A 14,668-nucleotide genomic window follows, 5' to 3' on the forward strand; every position below is an offset into this window, starting at 1 on the left:
CTAATGGCAGTCTCTTATTTAAAGTTATGTAAATTGTTCTATATAAACATGTGTAAAGCCTATCTTGATTGTTGTGCCCGTGCCATCCTCCAGTCATTATCCTTCCATCTTATGAACACTTTAGGTCAATCAAGTGCAAGACCACTAAACTGTATAACACCACTTGTCACTCGACTGTGAAACTGTTCATTAGCATAAATTTGACAGATGAAGCGCCAAGACACTGAAGGTCCTAAGATGATCACTGCTCAGTGACTCTTGGAAATGGTGGAAAGAGGCAGATCATTGTGGGATCAGCTTCCTGAGAACAGGACTGCCGTTATTCCTTGGATGATTACTAGGTCAGAACAAGAAGAAAAAAGAAAGACTGGGAAAATAAACAGTATATCCTACCATAAAAGCAATGTGATACTCATTTGAAGGCATCTGACTTCTCTACCAATTTGTGAGACACTACAGTTTCCTAAAAGATCAAATTTCAGTAATAGTGCCTTCCAGCACTTCAAATGAGCGATGCATAAATTTGAGTGTATGAAGTGTTGCTTTATTATTTGACTGCCAATCAAACATGGTCATAAAAGCGTAAAGCTAGCCAAGGTTAACAGAGCAAGCTGTGGTTTAATTAGTGAACAAAGAAATTAATAAGACACTTCTCGTTTGTAAAGTTATAATGGAATAATGAATGATTTTGTAAACTTCATACAAAAAATCAGTTGCTTATTCATTTAAAAAACAAACAAGATAACTTAATCTTCCTTGACTATCAATTTTACACAGAACCAAGAACACAAGATCCACATCAAGTTCAGAATAACTTGCGTTAGCAGTGCCAGCTCACGTGTGTGAAGGGACACAGTCCTGACCAAAATGGAAAGGTCCAGGAATAAATATTTCAAAGGAAAACTATACTTGTATTTGTAATACTCAGAATCAATCTTTACATTCATTCAACATCTATCAAAACTGGAAAATTCTTCCATACTGTAGACAGTCTAGTGCATGGTGCAAAGACAGAGAACATCCATCTATCTATACATTTACTGTACCCATTTATCAGAATTCCTGGACTGGCAACATTTAGCACAAGACAGGAATCAACTCAAGCTGTGACACTTCTCTCAAAGAAAAAAAACATAAAAACCATGCAAAGCACAGCATTAAGCGTAGCTGTTTTTTTACTGTTTTAATTAAGAATCCAAGTCTCTTACCCTGTATATTTTATTTCACTTGGCTCGCTGTTTTTTTTTTACCTGCTGAAAATAAAAAAGCAAATCTAAGTTAACAACTTGTGTTTACATGTAGATTGTGCAGACAAACTGACAGCAGAGGAGCATTAAGGACCAATAAATTCTTCATTCTACACATTTTTCATTAGAGGTTCTCTGGGATGCAGACAAGGCCCCTTCCAGCAGACTTACGGTACAAGTCAGTCCTCTGGACATACATACACTCACTTGTACCAGGCCTTTTAATGTACTCTTCACATCTTTGGGATGTGAGAGTAATACAAAATAGTCGGAGAAACCCATTGTGGACACAGGAAGAACGTGCCAACTCATACACCACCAATTCAGAGTGGCAAATTACACAACTTGCACCTTTAGAATCCGTCAGGAACACCCGAGTGCCTGGAGAATTTCCAAACTCCACATCAATGGCAACTAGATCGCAATTCCTTAAACTGTAGAATGATACTTCTAACCACTGAGCCACCATTACACTTTCAACTAGCAAAGTATAATTAAAAATCCATCTATTTGTCCTTTATCAAAATCATTTCTCCCGATTTGTGACAGATGGATATCAGCAAGAGTGAAAGGGAAGGTCTACAGGACGGTAGTGTGACCAGCTTTGTTATATGGATTGGAGAGATGGTGGCACTGACCTGAAAGCAGGAGACAGAGCTGGAGGTGGCAGAGTTAAAGATGCTAAGATTTGCACTGAGTGTGACGAGGATGGACAGGATTAGAAATGAGTACATTAGAGGGTCAGCTCAAGTTGGACGGTTGAGAGACAGTCAGAGAGGCGAGACTGCGTTGGTTTGGACATGTGCAGAGGAGAGATGCTGAGTATATTGGGAGATGGATGCTAAGGATAGAGCTGCCAGGGAAGAGGAAAAGAGGAAGGCCTAAGAGAAGGTTTATAGGTGTGGTGATAGGGGGACATGCAGGTGATGGTGTAACAGAACAAAATACAGAGGACAGAAAGATATGGAAGAAGATGATCCGCTGTGGCGACCCCTAATGGGAGCAGCCGAAAGAAGGAGAAGAAGAATTGAGTTATTGAGCAGGAGGAAAGTTACTGCCACTCCATACTAGTACATTTTTGTTTAAAAAAAGGCAAACACAAAATAAAGTTCTGTATATCTATTTATCTATCTATTAATCTCTGTTTTCGCATTTCACACACACTATGATTTTTAGGCTCTGAAAACTGAGAATTTTGAAAGCACTCTCCAGAGCATTTTATGAAAGCAGCAGCTCGCTGATGTAATGTACATGGGTGAAAATGGGGAGTTTTGAAAACGCCGACTCCAATTACACTCTGGTCAATTTATGCCATTTATGTGGCCCTTCCCTGATTGGATCCTGCTCATCATAACATCTCATTTGCTCATTGGTCTCCCTTCGTGGAAGAAAACCATATTCCAACATACCAGACATAGAGTAGTTGCTTTCCATGGCACGTGTTGCTTGTTTACCAGTATGTATCAAAATTGCATTTTGTACAATTTGAATGCTGCATACATGCACAACAGGCAAATAATTTACTGTTTGCTATGATTTAGTGACAAATCCTGCAACTGCTGGACAACCATCCCTTCATCTTTCCACTTCCACCAATGCACACATGCCCAGGGCAGTCGAATGGCTACGTCATACATGTTTTCAGTTGTTTTAATGTGGGCAGAGACATTTCATAAACTATGTGAAAACACCAGTGGGGACGGGGATCAAATTTGTTCAAAAAACTGCATTTTTATTTGAAAATGTAGCAGTGTGGACATAGCCTCATTGCTCAAAAAGAACCAAACATTATAAGAGCATTTTTATAATTGAGTGATAATTTAGTATATGATGTTCATTTGGTTAGCTATTAAATTAGCTGTCTGAAGGTTTAGTGTTGCGCCAAAAAAAAAAAAAATCATTAATTATATAAATGGTGAATAATGTCAAACACCACAAGGCATAAAAATATACTGTGTGTTCATTCAATAAAAGCTTAGTAGTCCAGCATGTATTGTACACCATTCATCCATAATCTATCCAATATTTGGGCTAAAATAAGTGAAATAATTTGAACAATTTTCCCTAATAAAGCCAATTAATTCACATTAATTTAACTGAGAGAAACACATACTTCTAAAATAAACAAAGATCCCTTCTCTATGGGTAGACATTGAGATAGCAATATTGAATACAGCGAGAAGTACTTTTGCCTGTGGAGCATCCCAGCTTAATCTACACGGCACACGGCAAAACAAACACCCAAGCATACAAAGACGAGAGGATCTTCTGAGGCACGATTAGGTTACATTGAGCACTTCTCAGTTACTCCGCTCCTTCTAACAGGTGATGTAATTAGGCTATTAGATGCTAGTAATAGCTTGTCAGACCAGCCGAGCAGAACAAAAGCCACTCAGATCACGTTCCCGGCTTTGTGTGCCTCTTACTCAGGTTTTTTTTTTTTATACTGGTCATGCTGAAAGGGAGCAAAGGGAGCCATGTTGGAACAGCTCTCATGTTTCTGACAGCTTGGAGTAACTCTTCTCCAGTGATGTTCTTTCTATATGTTTGACTATCGTACAGTATTCAACTTTGGAAAGTAATGCAATGCCACTTCAGCCATTACTTTATACTACCACTGGAATGATGCTTGCTTTTGTAATGTTTTCACTCTTCTCATTAAAACTTATTTTTATAGGACACTACCCAAGTTACCCAGCATTTCCAGGTTAAGAAGGGTAAAAAGCAATAACAAAATATACATTATTAAACTTTATTATCCTCAAAACTTGTTGAATTTAATACAATCCTATTTTTAGTTTTGGAAATCTCCTTTCAATACAATATTCTTTTTTTTTTTTAAAAAAATCACACTAAATAACTCTGCTGAACATATGGCACAGCAAAGGGCCAATGAGAGAGGAAATGTGAAGAAACCGGTTTAATTAAAAAGTTAACTGCAATAGTCAGGAATTAAACCCAGATTTCTTAGTTGAAAGGCAAACATGCTAACCATCACACTGCCATCACAACCTACATGGCATGGTTTCTCTCTTGATAGATCACACCATAGTATTTCATACCTCTCGCTATTTTGATACAGTATCTATGTTTCCTAATATGTAAACAGGGAAAAACGATACCTTCATAGTTTTCAGATTAAGTACGGTATGATCACGTCCTTCAATCCTAAACAATAACTGGGCAAGCTGTACAAGGGCAAACATATTGGGATTTATACAGGATCAGATGTTACAGAGAAACAGTGACTTGAAGGGCGCTAGAGCAGAGTAAGGGTGACAGATACTTCTTGTGACCCTAATTTGTAGTAAAACTCTATAAAAACATTATGGGCCTACCCACTGCATGACAAAAATTGTGAGGGGAATTTCTTGATTAAAGCAAAACTTACACGTAATAGATAGGAATCCAACTTGGATTGCTTGGTTGAAGGTAAGCATGCTAACGAACCATCACAAAATGTGTGGCACTGTTTTACTGTCTATAAATCATGTTGTAGTATTCTTGCTATCCACTCAGACCTTGAGGGGTTCATTTGGTGAGAAGTATTCCTTGAAAAAAACAGCTGAGCATAAAGAACAAGCAGATAGTGTGTTTGATATAAATAAACCCAAATATGGTGATTAATCACCATAGTACATTTAGTGTTGTGAAGAAATCATTTTCAGTACTACTTCCAATTTATGTTCAGGGGAAATCAAAACCTAGAACTAGAATTATCAAGTAAAAGGCAAAAACTGACCCTGGATTGGGTATCAGTTAGCAACTGGGCACAGTCACACCTACACTCACTCATTCTGGATCAGTGGAATGTCACCAGTTCACCTAACTTGCACATCACTGGGATGCAAATTAAAATAGTAAAATCAAATCGAGAAAAAGTCCACGCTGATAATGAGTAAGAAAGCCATGATTCATACCCAGCCTCCTTTTGCCATCAGTATTGTCCTTTTTGAGCATTCATGACCTAATCACCAAATAAATGTGGCCATGTTACTGAGTGTCGTCTTTACTTTCAAACTATGGGGGGAAACACAGAAAATTAATGTTAAGTGAATGTGAACTTGAGGCTGTGAGCTGGAGGGCTGATCGCACCCCAAATAGAGACAGACGCCCCTGGGAAAACCACAAACCCTGAAACACTGACTACCCTCACATTGCGCCTTATCCTTGCACTATAACGCGTAATATAAGCCTTGCGCAGCGCCTGTCAGTTTTGGAATTGATTGTTTGCTTTTATCTCTCTCTGCTCCTAGCAGAACTGTCATCTCTGACTTGTCATGGAGCACGTTTAAGCTCATGTGTTTGAATAAAAATCCTTCTTGTTTCTACGACCTCCTGTGCAAATTTGTGACCCAAGCGTGACAAGGCATTACTGGTTAATGGGTTTAATAGGTTAATCAATAAATTAGGTGCACAGTGAAGTGGTAATGGCACTGCTGTCTCGTAGTAAGGAGTCTGGGGGGTCATGTCTTGGGTGCTCCCTGTGTGGAGTTTGGATGTGAGTTTGTGTGGGTTGTTCCAATTTCTGAAGTCCAAAGACATGCGGGTTGGGTAAATTGGCAACACTAAATCTTTCCCTTATGTATGTGTACACACGTGTATTTGTTCACCTTGTAATGGTGCCAGCGATTGCCTGTGCCCATTGCTTGCTGGGATAGACTCCAGCTGCCCCCTGCCCTAGATAAGCAGGTTTAGAGGATGGATGGCTCAATGAATATTATATAATCTGTCCTACCCAAAGCAACTCTAGTTGTATCGCCAATCCCTAAAACAGATAAATATTCTGTACAGTTTCAAATACAGTTAGTTCTATGTTTCAGATTTAGTTTGAGAAAGGGTATTTCAACTTAAATATGCTGTATATAGTATTTCCTCTTTTACCTACCCAAAAGTCTCTCCTATCAGCAACATTGATCAGCAGTAGTCAGCACAATAGGGGCTGAAACAGTAGTGTGCCTGTGCCCGACGTTTATGCCTGTCTGTACAGACAGAGGAGTGGCTGCTGATCAAATCTCCATCACACGTCACATATTGCCCTGTAAAAAACAAAAAATACATTTCTTTGATGAAGCAAATAAATTACAGAAAATACTTCAACTTTCAAATAAATTAACTAAGTTACACCCAAATGATACACTATGCACGCAATTTCTAACTTCTTAAAATAACAAAGTGCTTACATTGTCACAATTAAAATATGTAGACAAACTTAAAAACGTGTTTTCTGCCATTTAGATATCATTAAGGGTAACTCTGTCCTTCTTCCTGATGATGACCAATTTAAAATTATAAGCTGAATTGTAGCCTACATTTCAGGGGTCATCACACAAAAATCACGCAACCCTTGTTCTGTTACATGTTTAGAACAACCAGGCTGTTTTGAAAATGAATGGATGGAAGGATGAATGGACTGACATCAGAATGTAACTGAGGCATAAATTAAATGAGTATGGAAAGGAGAGTTTCATTGTCCTCCTGGCTGAAGTCGCTAAAATGCCAACATCAAACAGTCTGTGTAGGAGATATGGATGGTTGAAACGTTCTGTAACCTTAAGTCAATTTTGATGCCAAGTTCATGCTTTATAAATCCAGATCTTTTGTGCAAAAAATGGTCTATGCACATTTTATACATGAGGCCCAAGAAGTGACCATGTAACCAATCACTGGGAAATTATTATCAATAAAAGCATTTCAAAATAAACAAAATTTGCATACAGTATATTAGCAGATTATCAATAAAAATTGATAGATATTATAGTAAAGACAGCATCAATTCAATAGAAGAGTTAATTAGAATGTAAAATGAGCGTGGGTATAACCAATGTCAAATATTCAAGGCTCCAAAACTCATTCTAAATATTAAATTGTAGGGATTCATTTTAGCCCAACCTGCGACATGCTCTGGGAACCCAACCCTGTTATTTAAGCTCAATTGTATTACATCCCTTGTAAAGCGTCTTCAGGCAGTGTACACCCTGAGCAGGTCCGCCACTCTCTCTTTCCAGAAAGGAACAGTTAGCTGCTGAAGCTTTTAATCAGAAAATAATTTTATCTAGTGTGGACAAAGGTTCAAACAAATAGCAGGCAGACACCAATTCTAATAAGCAGAATTTTTTATTTCTGACTTCTTAGTGAGCAGAGCGGCTTTGCCTTACAGAGAGAAAATGCAAGGAAGGCCCCCAACAAGGGGGGTTCAGCTGCATTTATAACAAAATCTTCAAAGAGAATGGTTAGAAAAAAATAGATCAGTTCCATCCAAGGTCACAGAATATTCTTTACAAAATTTGTTGATTACAACGGAAAGCATAAATTCTAGTCATATATTTGTAATGAAGCTTATCAGAAAACTTGTCATACGTTTGGCATCTTACTTGGACGATAATCTAGACACTGCTGAAGCAACTGGGAAGAGTCAAAAACTGCATTCCACACCGGCAGCTCTACCCTAATAAAGCACACTTATTTTATCTGTTATAATAATACCAAGGCATACAGAGAACATGCAGATTTTCATACAGAAGCTAGTAATAGATTTTAACTTCCATTCCACACTAGTAATTGAAATGCTCTCTAATTTGGCTTCTTGTTACTTTTTCTGAATAACTTTGTAGGTTTCAAAATTGCCAGAAAGTAATTGTTACATGTTACATTTACCTGTAGAACACAAATTAACATGCTCTCTCTTTCGGGCCCTCTCTGTTTGTAATTGTTAATTTACTTTTGTTTAGATGCAGCTATTCTTCACTACACTCCCAATTTCTAGTAATATGACATTCTGATCATCAGCAGCCCTTTTTTGCATACTGTGCACTTCATAAATTAACTGATAGTATAAGTCATTCAGTATAATAATGGAAACCACTAGGAAGTAACAGGACAATGAAAATTGACTAATATTAATGTATTTAAAATGTAAAGATAAATCTTAATGAAACTGTGAAATAGTGTCGCTTTAGAGATGCGGTGGGATTACACACGCCAAAGAAATGTGCATCAGGTTAATTAAAAATTTAATTTTCCATTCAGGCATGAGTGTGTATATCAATGTGCCCTGTGATAGTCTGACCCATGCTGAGCGGATTCCTATTTCGCGTTCAACTCTACCCCCAAGAACTGAACTGGATTACATGAATTCAATAATGGGTCAAGGAACTTTATTAAATTAAGGAGAAATTCAAAGGTGAAACATATGTGTGAACGCTCCAAGATGCAGAATTAGAGAAAAGAGTAGTACATTATTAAACAATGTCAGAAATTCGACACAGAGTCATGAAAAGGTTTGGGGCAGCCACCCATATAATTGAATTCCTGGCTGCAAAGTCGTAAAAATGAGTACGGCACTGATGTGCACAAAACCGAGTCCAGAACAGAACTAAGGGAATAGGGAAAAGGTGCAGGCTTTTAAAGGGGAAGACAGGAAGTGAGATCATAGGGGTCGGGCTCATGAAGGTCTTCAGCCATTGGTTCGAGCCAAGACGTGACATCACAGGGGCCGTAGCCGGCAATGTCCCCTTCCATAGGTTCAGTCCCGGAAGTGACGTCAAGAGAGCCAGGTGGAATCTCCCATGAATGGTCTACAGCAAAGGGAGAAAAAGAGTCAGTGCACTCTGCACCATGGCCATGCCTCGGAACTTCCCTTACTCATGCCCTTTAGCTGCCTCCCATGTGCACGTGTGTGACAACAAACAGTTCAACTGAATGTATGAAGGAGCCACTTATTAAAAAATCTGTCTAAACTCAAATGTATGAAGCACTTGCACCTTTCCAGAACACAGTTTGAGAGCCCTCTTTCAGACACACATGCTGTGTTTGGAAACATGAAGACTAAATAAGAATTCCTTTGAGTTATAAAATAAAATTACCCTAAGGTTAGATTAGATTTAGAAAAGCCATTGCAGACCTGCTGTAAAGAATACAAAATGTAAAACAATGTTCGTAAATCAATTTAATCTAATTCACAATCCCAGTGCCTACTCCAGCAGCAGTAGGTATCAGTCTATGGCAGGGTATTCTATAGAAACTTAGAATACATACAGTGGTGTGAAAAACTATTTGCTCCCTTCCTGATTTCATATTCATTTGCATGTTTGTCACACAAAATGTTTCTGATCATCAAACACATTTAACCATTAGTCAAATATAACACAAGTAAACACAAAATGCAGTTTTTATTATTTAGGGAGAAAAAAAATCCAAATCTACATGGCCCTGTGTGAAAAAGTAATTGCCCCTTGTTAAAAATAACCTAACTGTGGTGTATCACACCTGAGTTCAATTTCCGTAGCCACCCCCAGGCCTGATTACTGCCACTCCTGTTTCAATCAAGAAATCACTTAAATAGGAGCTGCCTGACACAGAGAAGTAGACCAAAAGCACCTCAAAAGCTAGACATCATGCCAAGATCCAAAGAAATTCAGGAACAAATGAGAACAGAAGTAATTGAGATCTATCAGTCTGGTAAAGGTTATAAAGCCATTTCTAAAGCTTTGGGACTCCAGCGAACCACAGTGAGAGCCATTATCCACAAATGGCAAAAACATGGAACAGTGGTGAACCTTCCCAGGAGTGGCGGCCGACCAAAATTAACCCAAGAGCACAGAGACGACTCATCCGAGAGGTCACAAAAGACCCCAGGACAACGTCTAAAGAACTGCAGGCCTCACTTGCCTCAATTAAGGTCAGTGTTCACGACTCCACCATAAGAAAGAGACTGGGCAAAAACGGCCTGCATGGCAGATTTCCAAGACACAAACCACTGTTAAGCAAAAAGAACATTAGGGCTCGTCTCAATTTTGCTAAGAAACATCTCAATGATTGCCAAGACTTTTGGGAAAATACCTTGTGGACTGATGAGACAAAAGTTGAACTTTTGGAAGGCAAATGTCCCGTTACATCTGGCGTAAAAGGAACACAGCATTTCAGAAAAAGAACATCATACCAACAGTAAAATATGGTGGTGGTAGTGTGATGGTCTGGGGTTGTTTTGCTGCTTCAGGACCTGAAAGGCTTGCTGTGATAGATGGAACCATGAATTCTACTGTCTACCAAAAAATCCTGAAGGAGAATGTCCGGCCATCTGTTCGTCAACTCAAGCTGAAGCGATCTTGGGTGCTGCAACAGGACAATGACCCAAAACACACCAGCAAATCCACCTCTGAATGGCTGAAGAAAAACAAAATGAAGACTTTGGAGTGGCCTAGTCAAAGTCCTGACCTGAATCCAATTGAGATGCTATGGCATGAACTTAAAAAGGTGGTTCATGTTAGAAAACCCTCAAATAAAGCTGAATTACAACAATTCTGCAAAGATGAGTGGGCCAAAATTCCTCCAGAGCGCTGTAAAAGACTCATTGCAAGTTATCGCAAACACTTGATTGCAGTTATTGCTGCTAAGGGTGGCCCAACCAGTTATTAGGTTTAGGGGGCAATTACTTTTTCACACAGGGCCATGTAGGTTTGGATTTTTTCTCCCAAATAATAAAACCATCATTTAAAAACTGCATTTTGTGTTTACTTGTGTTATATTTGACTAATGGTTAAATGTGTTTGATGATCAGAAACATTTTGTGTGACAAACATGCAAAAGAATAAGAAATCACAATACTGTATGCATAGTGCAACATTCAGATGCATTTTGGGACTTATTTAACCATTTTAAAAGATGGTGCTTCTTTTTTTCTTACCTTTTCAGAGACAGATAGTACATTTTTGTTTATAAAATATTTTTGTAACATGGGAGTCCAAAAATATTAGTAGTATACTAATAATTACATTTCATTCATTTCTAGATAAGTTATGACTTTTTGTGTTCCATGCTTTCATTATTTACTTTCATGGTCACAAAGTTAATCTACCTGAAACGGGCTGGCACAACTTGAAGTGGAAGGCAGAACTTCACATAAGCTGCCATTATCACTGCTTTTATAAGCATTTAGCTGCAGGCTGTTGCTGTGCAAGACACTCTGCCTTATCAGAGGAATAAAAGAGGAAAATATACAAAATATTCGAGCTAAAGTGGTAAATAGTGAAGTTGTCAGTAACTGAAGTCACACAGAATGTTTTTCTTTAAGACTGATGAGTTAGAAAATTTGCCACTGCTTTTTCTATTGAACTAAAGAATTCCTAAGCACGAAAGTCACAAACAATGACTTAAAATTCCTTCTAGAGTGGGAAACACTGTTAAACCCTGGCTAGTAATCAAAAAGGGCAAAAAAAATCTTTATAAAATAAAAAGATTTTCACAAAAATACTCTGCTGCACAAAAATAAGCTCTGAGGAGAACAAAGCAAAAGAAGTTACTTGAAACAGCAAGTCAATCTAGTGCAAACAAATCCAAAAATGCAATCCAGACAGCAAAGTCAAAAAGTTCAAAATCCAGAATATTCACAAAAGCACAGCATAATCACAGAGAAGCACACTATAAGCACACTTATAATAAACCACAAGGGACTGTGGGTTTTGCTCAGCCTTTATAGGGTTGAGGGCAGTCCCTTGACAGTGATGGGCAGGTGGTCCCAACTCTTGGTACACAGTACATACAGTAGTAAAAGATGCTTAAACATAAGAAAATTAAAGAATCAACAATGTTAACATAAACAATGAACAAAACAGAGAAGGGGAACTAGACTGATCCCAGGACTGTGAGTTATGAGGCACAAAGAAAGACTGAAGGAGTTGAACAATTTCACTTTAAATAAAGGGAGATTAAGAGGTGACATGATGATATGTTTAAAACTATGAAGGTGAGTTAGCACAGTGGATCCCAACTGTTGTTTTAAAAAAATCCTTCAGTAAGAACACACTGACACAGATGGAAACATATTAAGCAAAGACTTTGTGCAAATATTATAAAGTGCTTTTTCACACACAGAACCATAGACAAATGAAATAAATTGCCAAGTAGAGCAGTACATAATAGGACTTTACAAATGTGATTCCATTCTGGGGAAATTAAGTGAAGAAGATAGGTGAGCTTTTTGGGTTGAATGGTTTGTCCTCATCAAAAATGTTCTAACATTCTAAAAATTCACTGTGCCTGTAATAATACTTAAAAACTGGCAAGACATTGTGGCTCTATATTCTGTAATAGTAAATTGGAGAGTAAATATGGACATTCTCTTAATGATTAGCTTTCACAAACATATGTATAAAAAGATGACCATATAACTAACACCTTGGGTTGTCCCTTTTTTATTTAATAGTTGTCTTGTTTAGAACCACAATCTATTAACCACACCAAACATAGTACTGCTTGCCTTCCTTCTTTCTATCCCTCCCTCCCTCTAATGGTCATCTGCCAACCAACACACCGCTGATAATGCCACTGCAGTAATGTACTGTTGCCAGCTCAATGGGTATGTTGTGGTGTCCTGCTCTGCAGAAACATTATTATCACCTTGTGGTCTTTTCTAATTTCAAAAAGGAAGTTGTTAACAATTCCCATTAGTATGCAGATTTTTTTTTTCTTTCTATAAATCTTGAGGCAGTTTGACACTCTGAGCCTCGTGTGCACTGTGGACATTTATATAGTACAGAGTCATTCATAGTGTACAGGACTAAAAGACACACTACATTAAACCTGCAGAAATACACATATTAGTAAACAAAGATAATACCTTTTATACAGTGAAACAAAGATAGTATCTTTTATGCAGTGAATTAAAAGGAACAAGCTCTTGAAGTTCTATCTGGATCACCTATTACTTCTGACTGCTTTCCTGTTTTGCTTGGAGTTTCTCCCTCCAAGGAGTTTGTGTTCAATTGCATACTGTGCCAGACTGAGTGAGAGTTTTGTATAATCACCTTTAATTTCATAAGACACATTTTGTCATGAGCATCACTTTGGCACAGTGGTTAGTGCTGATGCTTCACAGCACCAGGAGAATGGGTTTGAATTCCAGCCAGGGCAATAAGTGTGCTGAATTTGGACATTCTCCCCACATCCATGGTGATTTTTCCTGAGCTACTTTGGTTCTCTTTCCACAACCCAAAGATGTGTGTGTTATTTTAATTTGCTTTTTTAAACTTGACAGTTTTGACTGACTTCTCCAGTTATAGGCTGAAACCAAGTACAAGGATGCTTGCCCCTCATACTCAGTACTGGAAGGACAGGCACAAGTTCCTTGTGACCCTGAAGTGAAAAACCATGTTATAAAATGTATGGAAGGACTTTTAATAATGAGTCAATCATATTATAACACAAATGGATTTTCAGTACCCACTTATTTCATTATAGGATTCTGGGGTGCTAATGCCTGCTTTAGAAGCTACAGCCTTAAGTCTGGAAACAACCACTCAGAGACCATTTGTAGTTGTCAATTAATGTAACACACCCCTTTTTAGGATGCTGTAGGAAATCCGAGTAGTTGCAAAAAATGTATTTGGCAAAAAAATAAAAAAAAAAACAGAGAGAGTTTCAAGACCATCACCTGAACCCAGGTCTTTTGAGCTGTGACGTGCTTCTGCTGCACCCTGCAGTCCAGTGTTAAGTCTTCTTTTTATAGAGCCTCTCCAAACTTTGGCAAAGAAAATAATCTTAAACCAAATTAAAATGCACCTCTTGTACATAAAAAATTAGTGCCATGTTCAAATCTGTTTAACTGTTTTGTAACAGGACATAAGTTGATGGAGTAGTAGTGTAAAGAAAAGAGTAAGGTGAGATGGCTAGCACACTTTATTGCCTGATATAGTGTCAGCACTGCAGAATACGTAACAGGGATTTGTTGGCTGCTCTATGAGTCACTTGAATAGCACATTATTTGAATATTTCTGTTATGGCTTTGTTATCATATAAGCTTATAATTGCTGAGCTAGCCGAGATAGGTCTATATTATATACTACTAGCCATGTGCGCCCAACTACGTTGCACGTGTTAAAGTTGTCTGTAAAAGGCTCCCTGTTTAAACGCGGCTGCCAGTCGTGAACTGGGCCCTTCGTCGCACAGCATTATGATTTTTTATAAAGGAAACAAAATTACAAAAGAAAACCCTTGGACTGATTCGATAGGAACGGCCTACTCGGAATCACTGTCCGAATAGTAATTATATGGTGGTGTAGGAGCATTTCTGCTTCTGTCCATTCACAGTCCGTCTTGTTTTCACGACGCTATCGTTTCCTCTCACGATCTCTTCTCAACCTTTCTCCAATCTCGCAGGTTGCTTTGTGGCAATCCAAAGAGTAAGGCAATATACACGGAGCAATGGTTATAAAAGGGGGACACATAGGTATCCAGGCTCTTTAAAGCATAAATAGGGATCACTTCACTGACATGTGAGTAAGCCACGATACAACTGTGAGACGCGCAGCACTCGCCGGCTACAATGTTCAATAATTATTTCCGGAACGTGCTGTTACGTTGTCATTCATTTTACCCACTGTCTTTCTTTCATTCATATGTTACGTAGGCACGTACCTTTTATC

The 14,668-nt window shown here is 38.3% G+C and overlaps 2 protein-coding genes across 5 annotated transcripts in view; one reads left to right on the forward strand and one right to left on the reverse strand.

The window, feature by feature from the left end:
• The window catches only part of zmp:0000001268 (CYTL1 domain-containing protein), a 173,489-nt gene that overhangs the window by 123,840 nt on the left and 34,981 nt on the right, over positions 1–14,668 (reverse strand). For both annotated transcript variants that reach the window (XM_039774524.1, XM_039774525.1), the window contains exon 2: positions 6,136–6,286. In XM_039774524.1, the coding sequence (XP_039630458.1) occupies positions 6,136–6,161 (26 nt within the window). In that variant the 5' untranslated portion in view covers positions 6,162–6,286. The remainder of the gene's footprint in view (positions 1–6,135; positions 6,287–14,668) is intronic.
• Positions 1–14,668, forward strand: part of stk32a (serine/threonine kinase 32A) — a 161,287-nt gene that overhangs the window by 97,235 nt on the left and 49,384 nt on the right. The gene's annotated exons all lie outside the window — the stretch shown is intronic.

Source organism: Polypterus senegalus, chromosome 13, assembly GCF_016835505.1.
Source record: "Polypterus senegalus isolate Bchr_013 chromosome 13, ASM1683550v1, whole genome shotgun sequence".
Classification (NCBI taxonomy): domain Eukaryota; kingdom Metazoa; phylum Chordata; class Cladistia; order Polypteriformes; family Polypteridae; genus Polypterus; species Polypterus senegalus.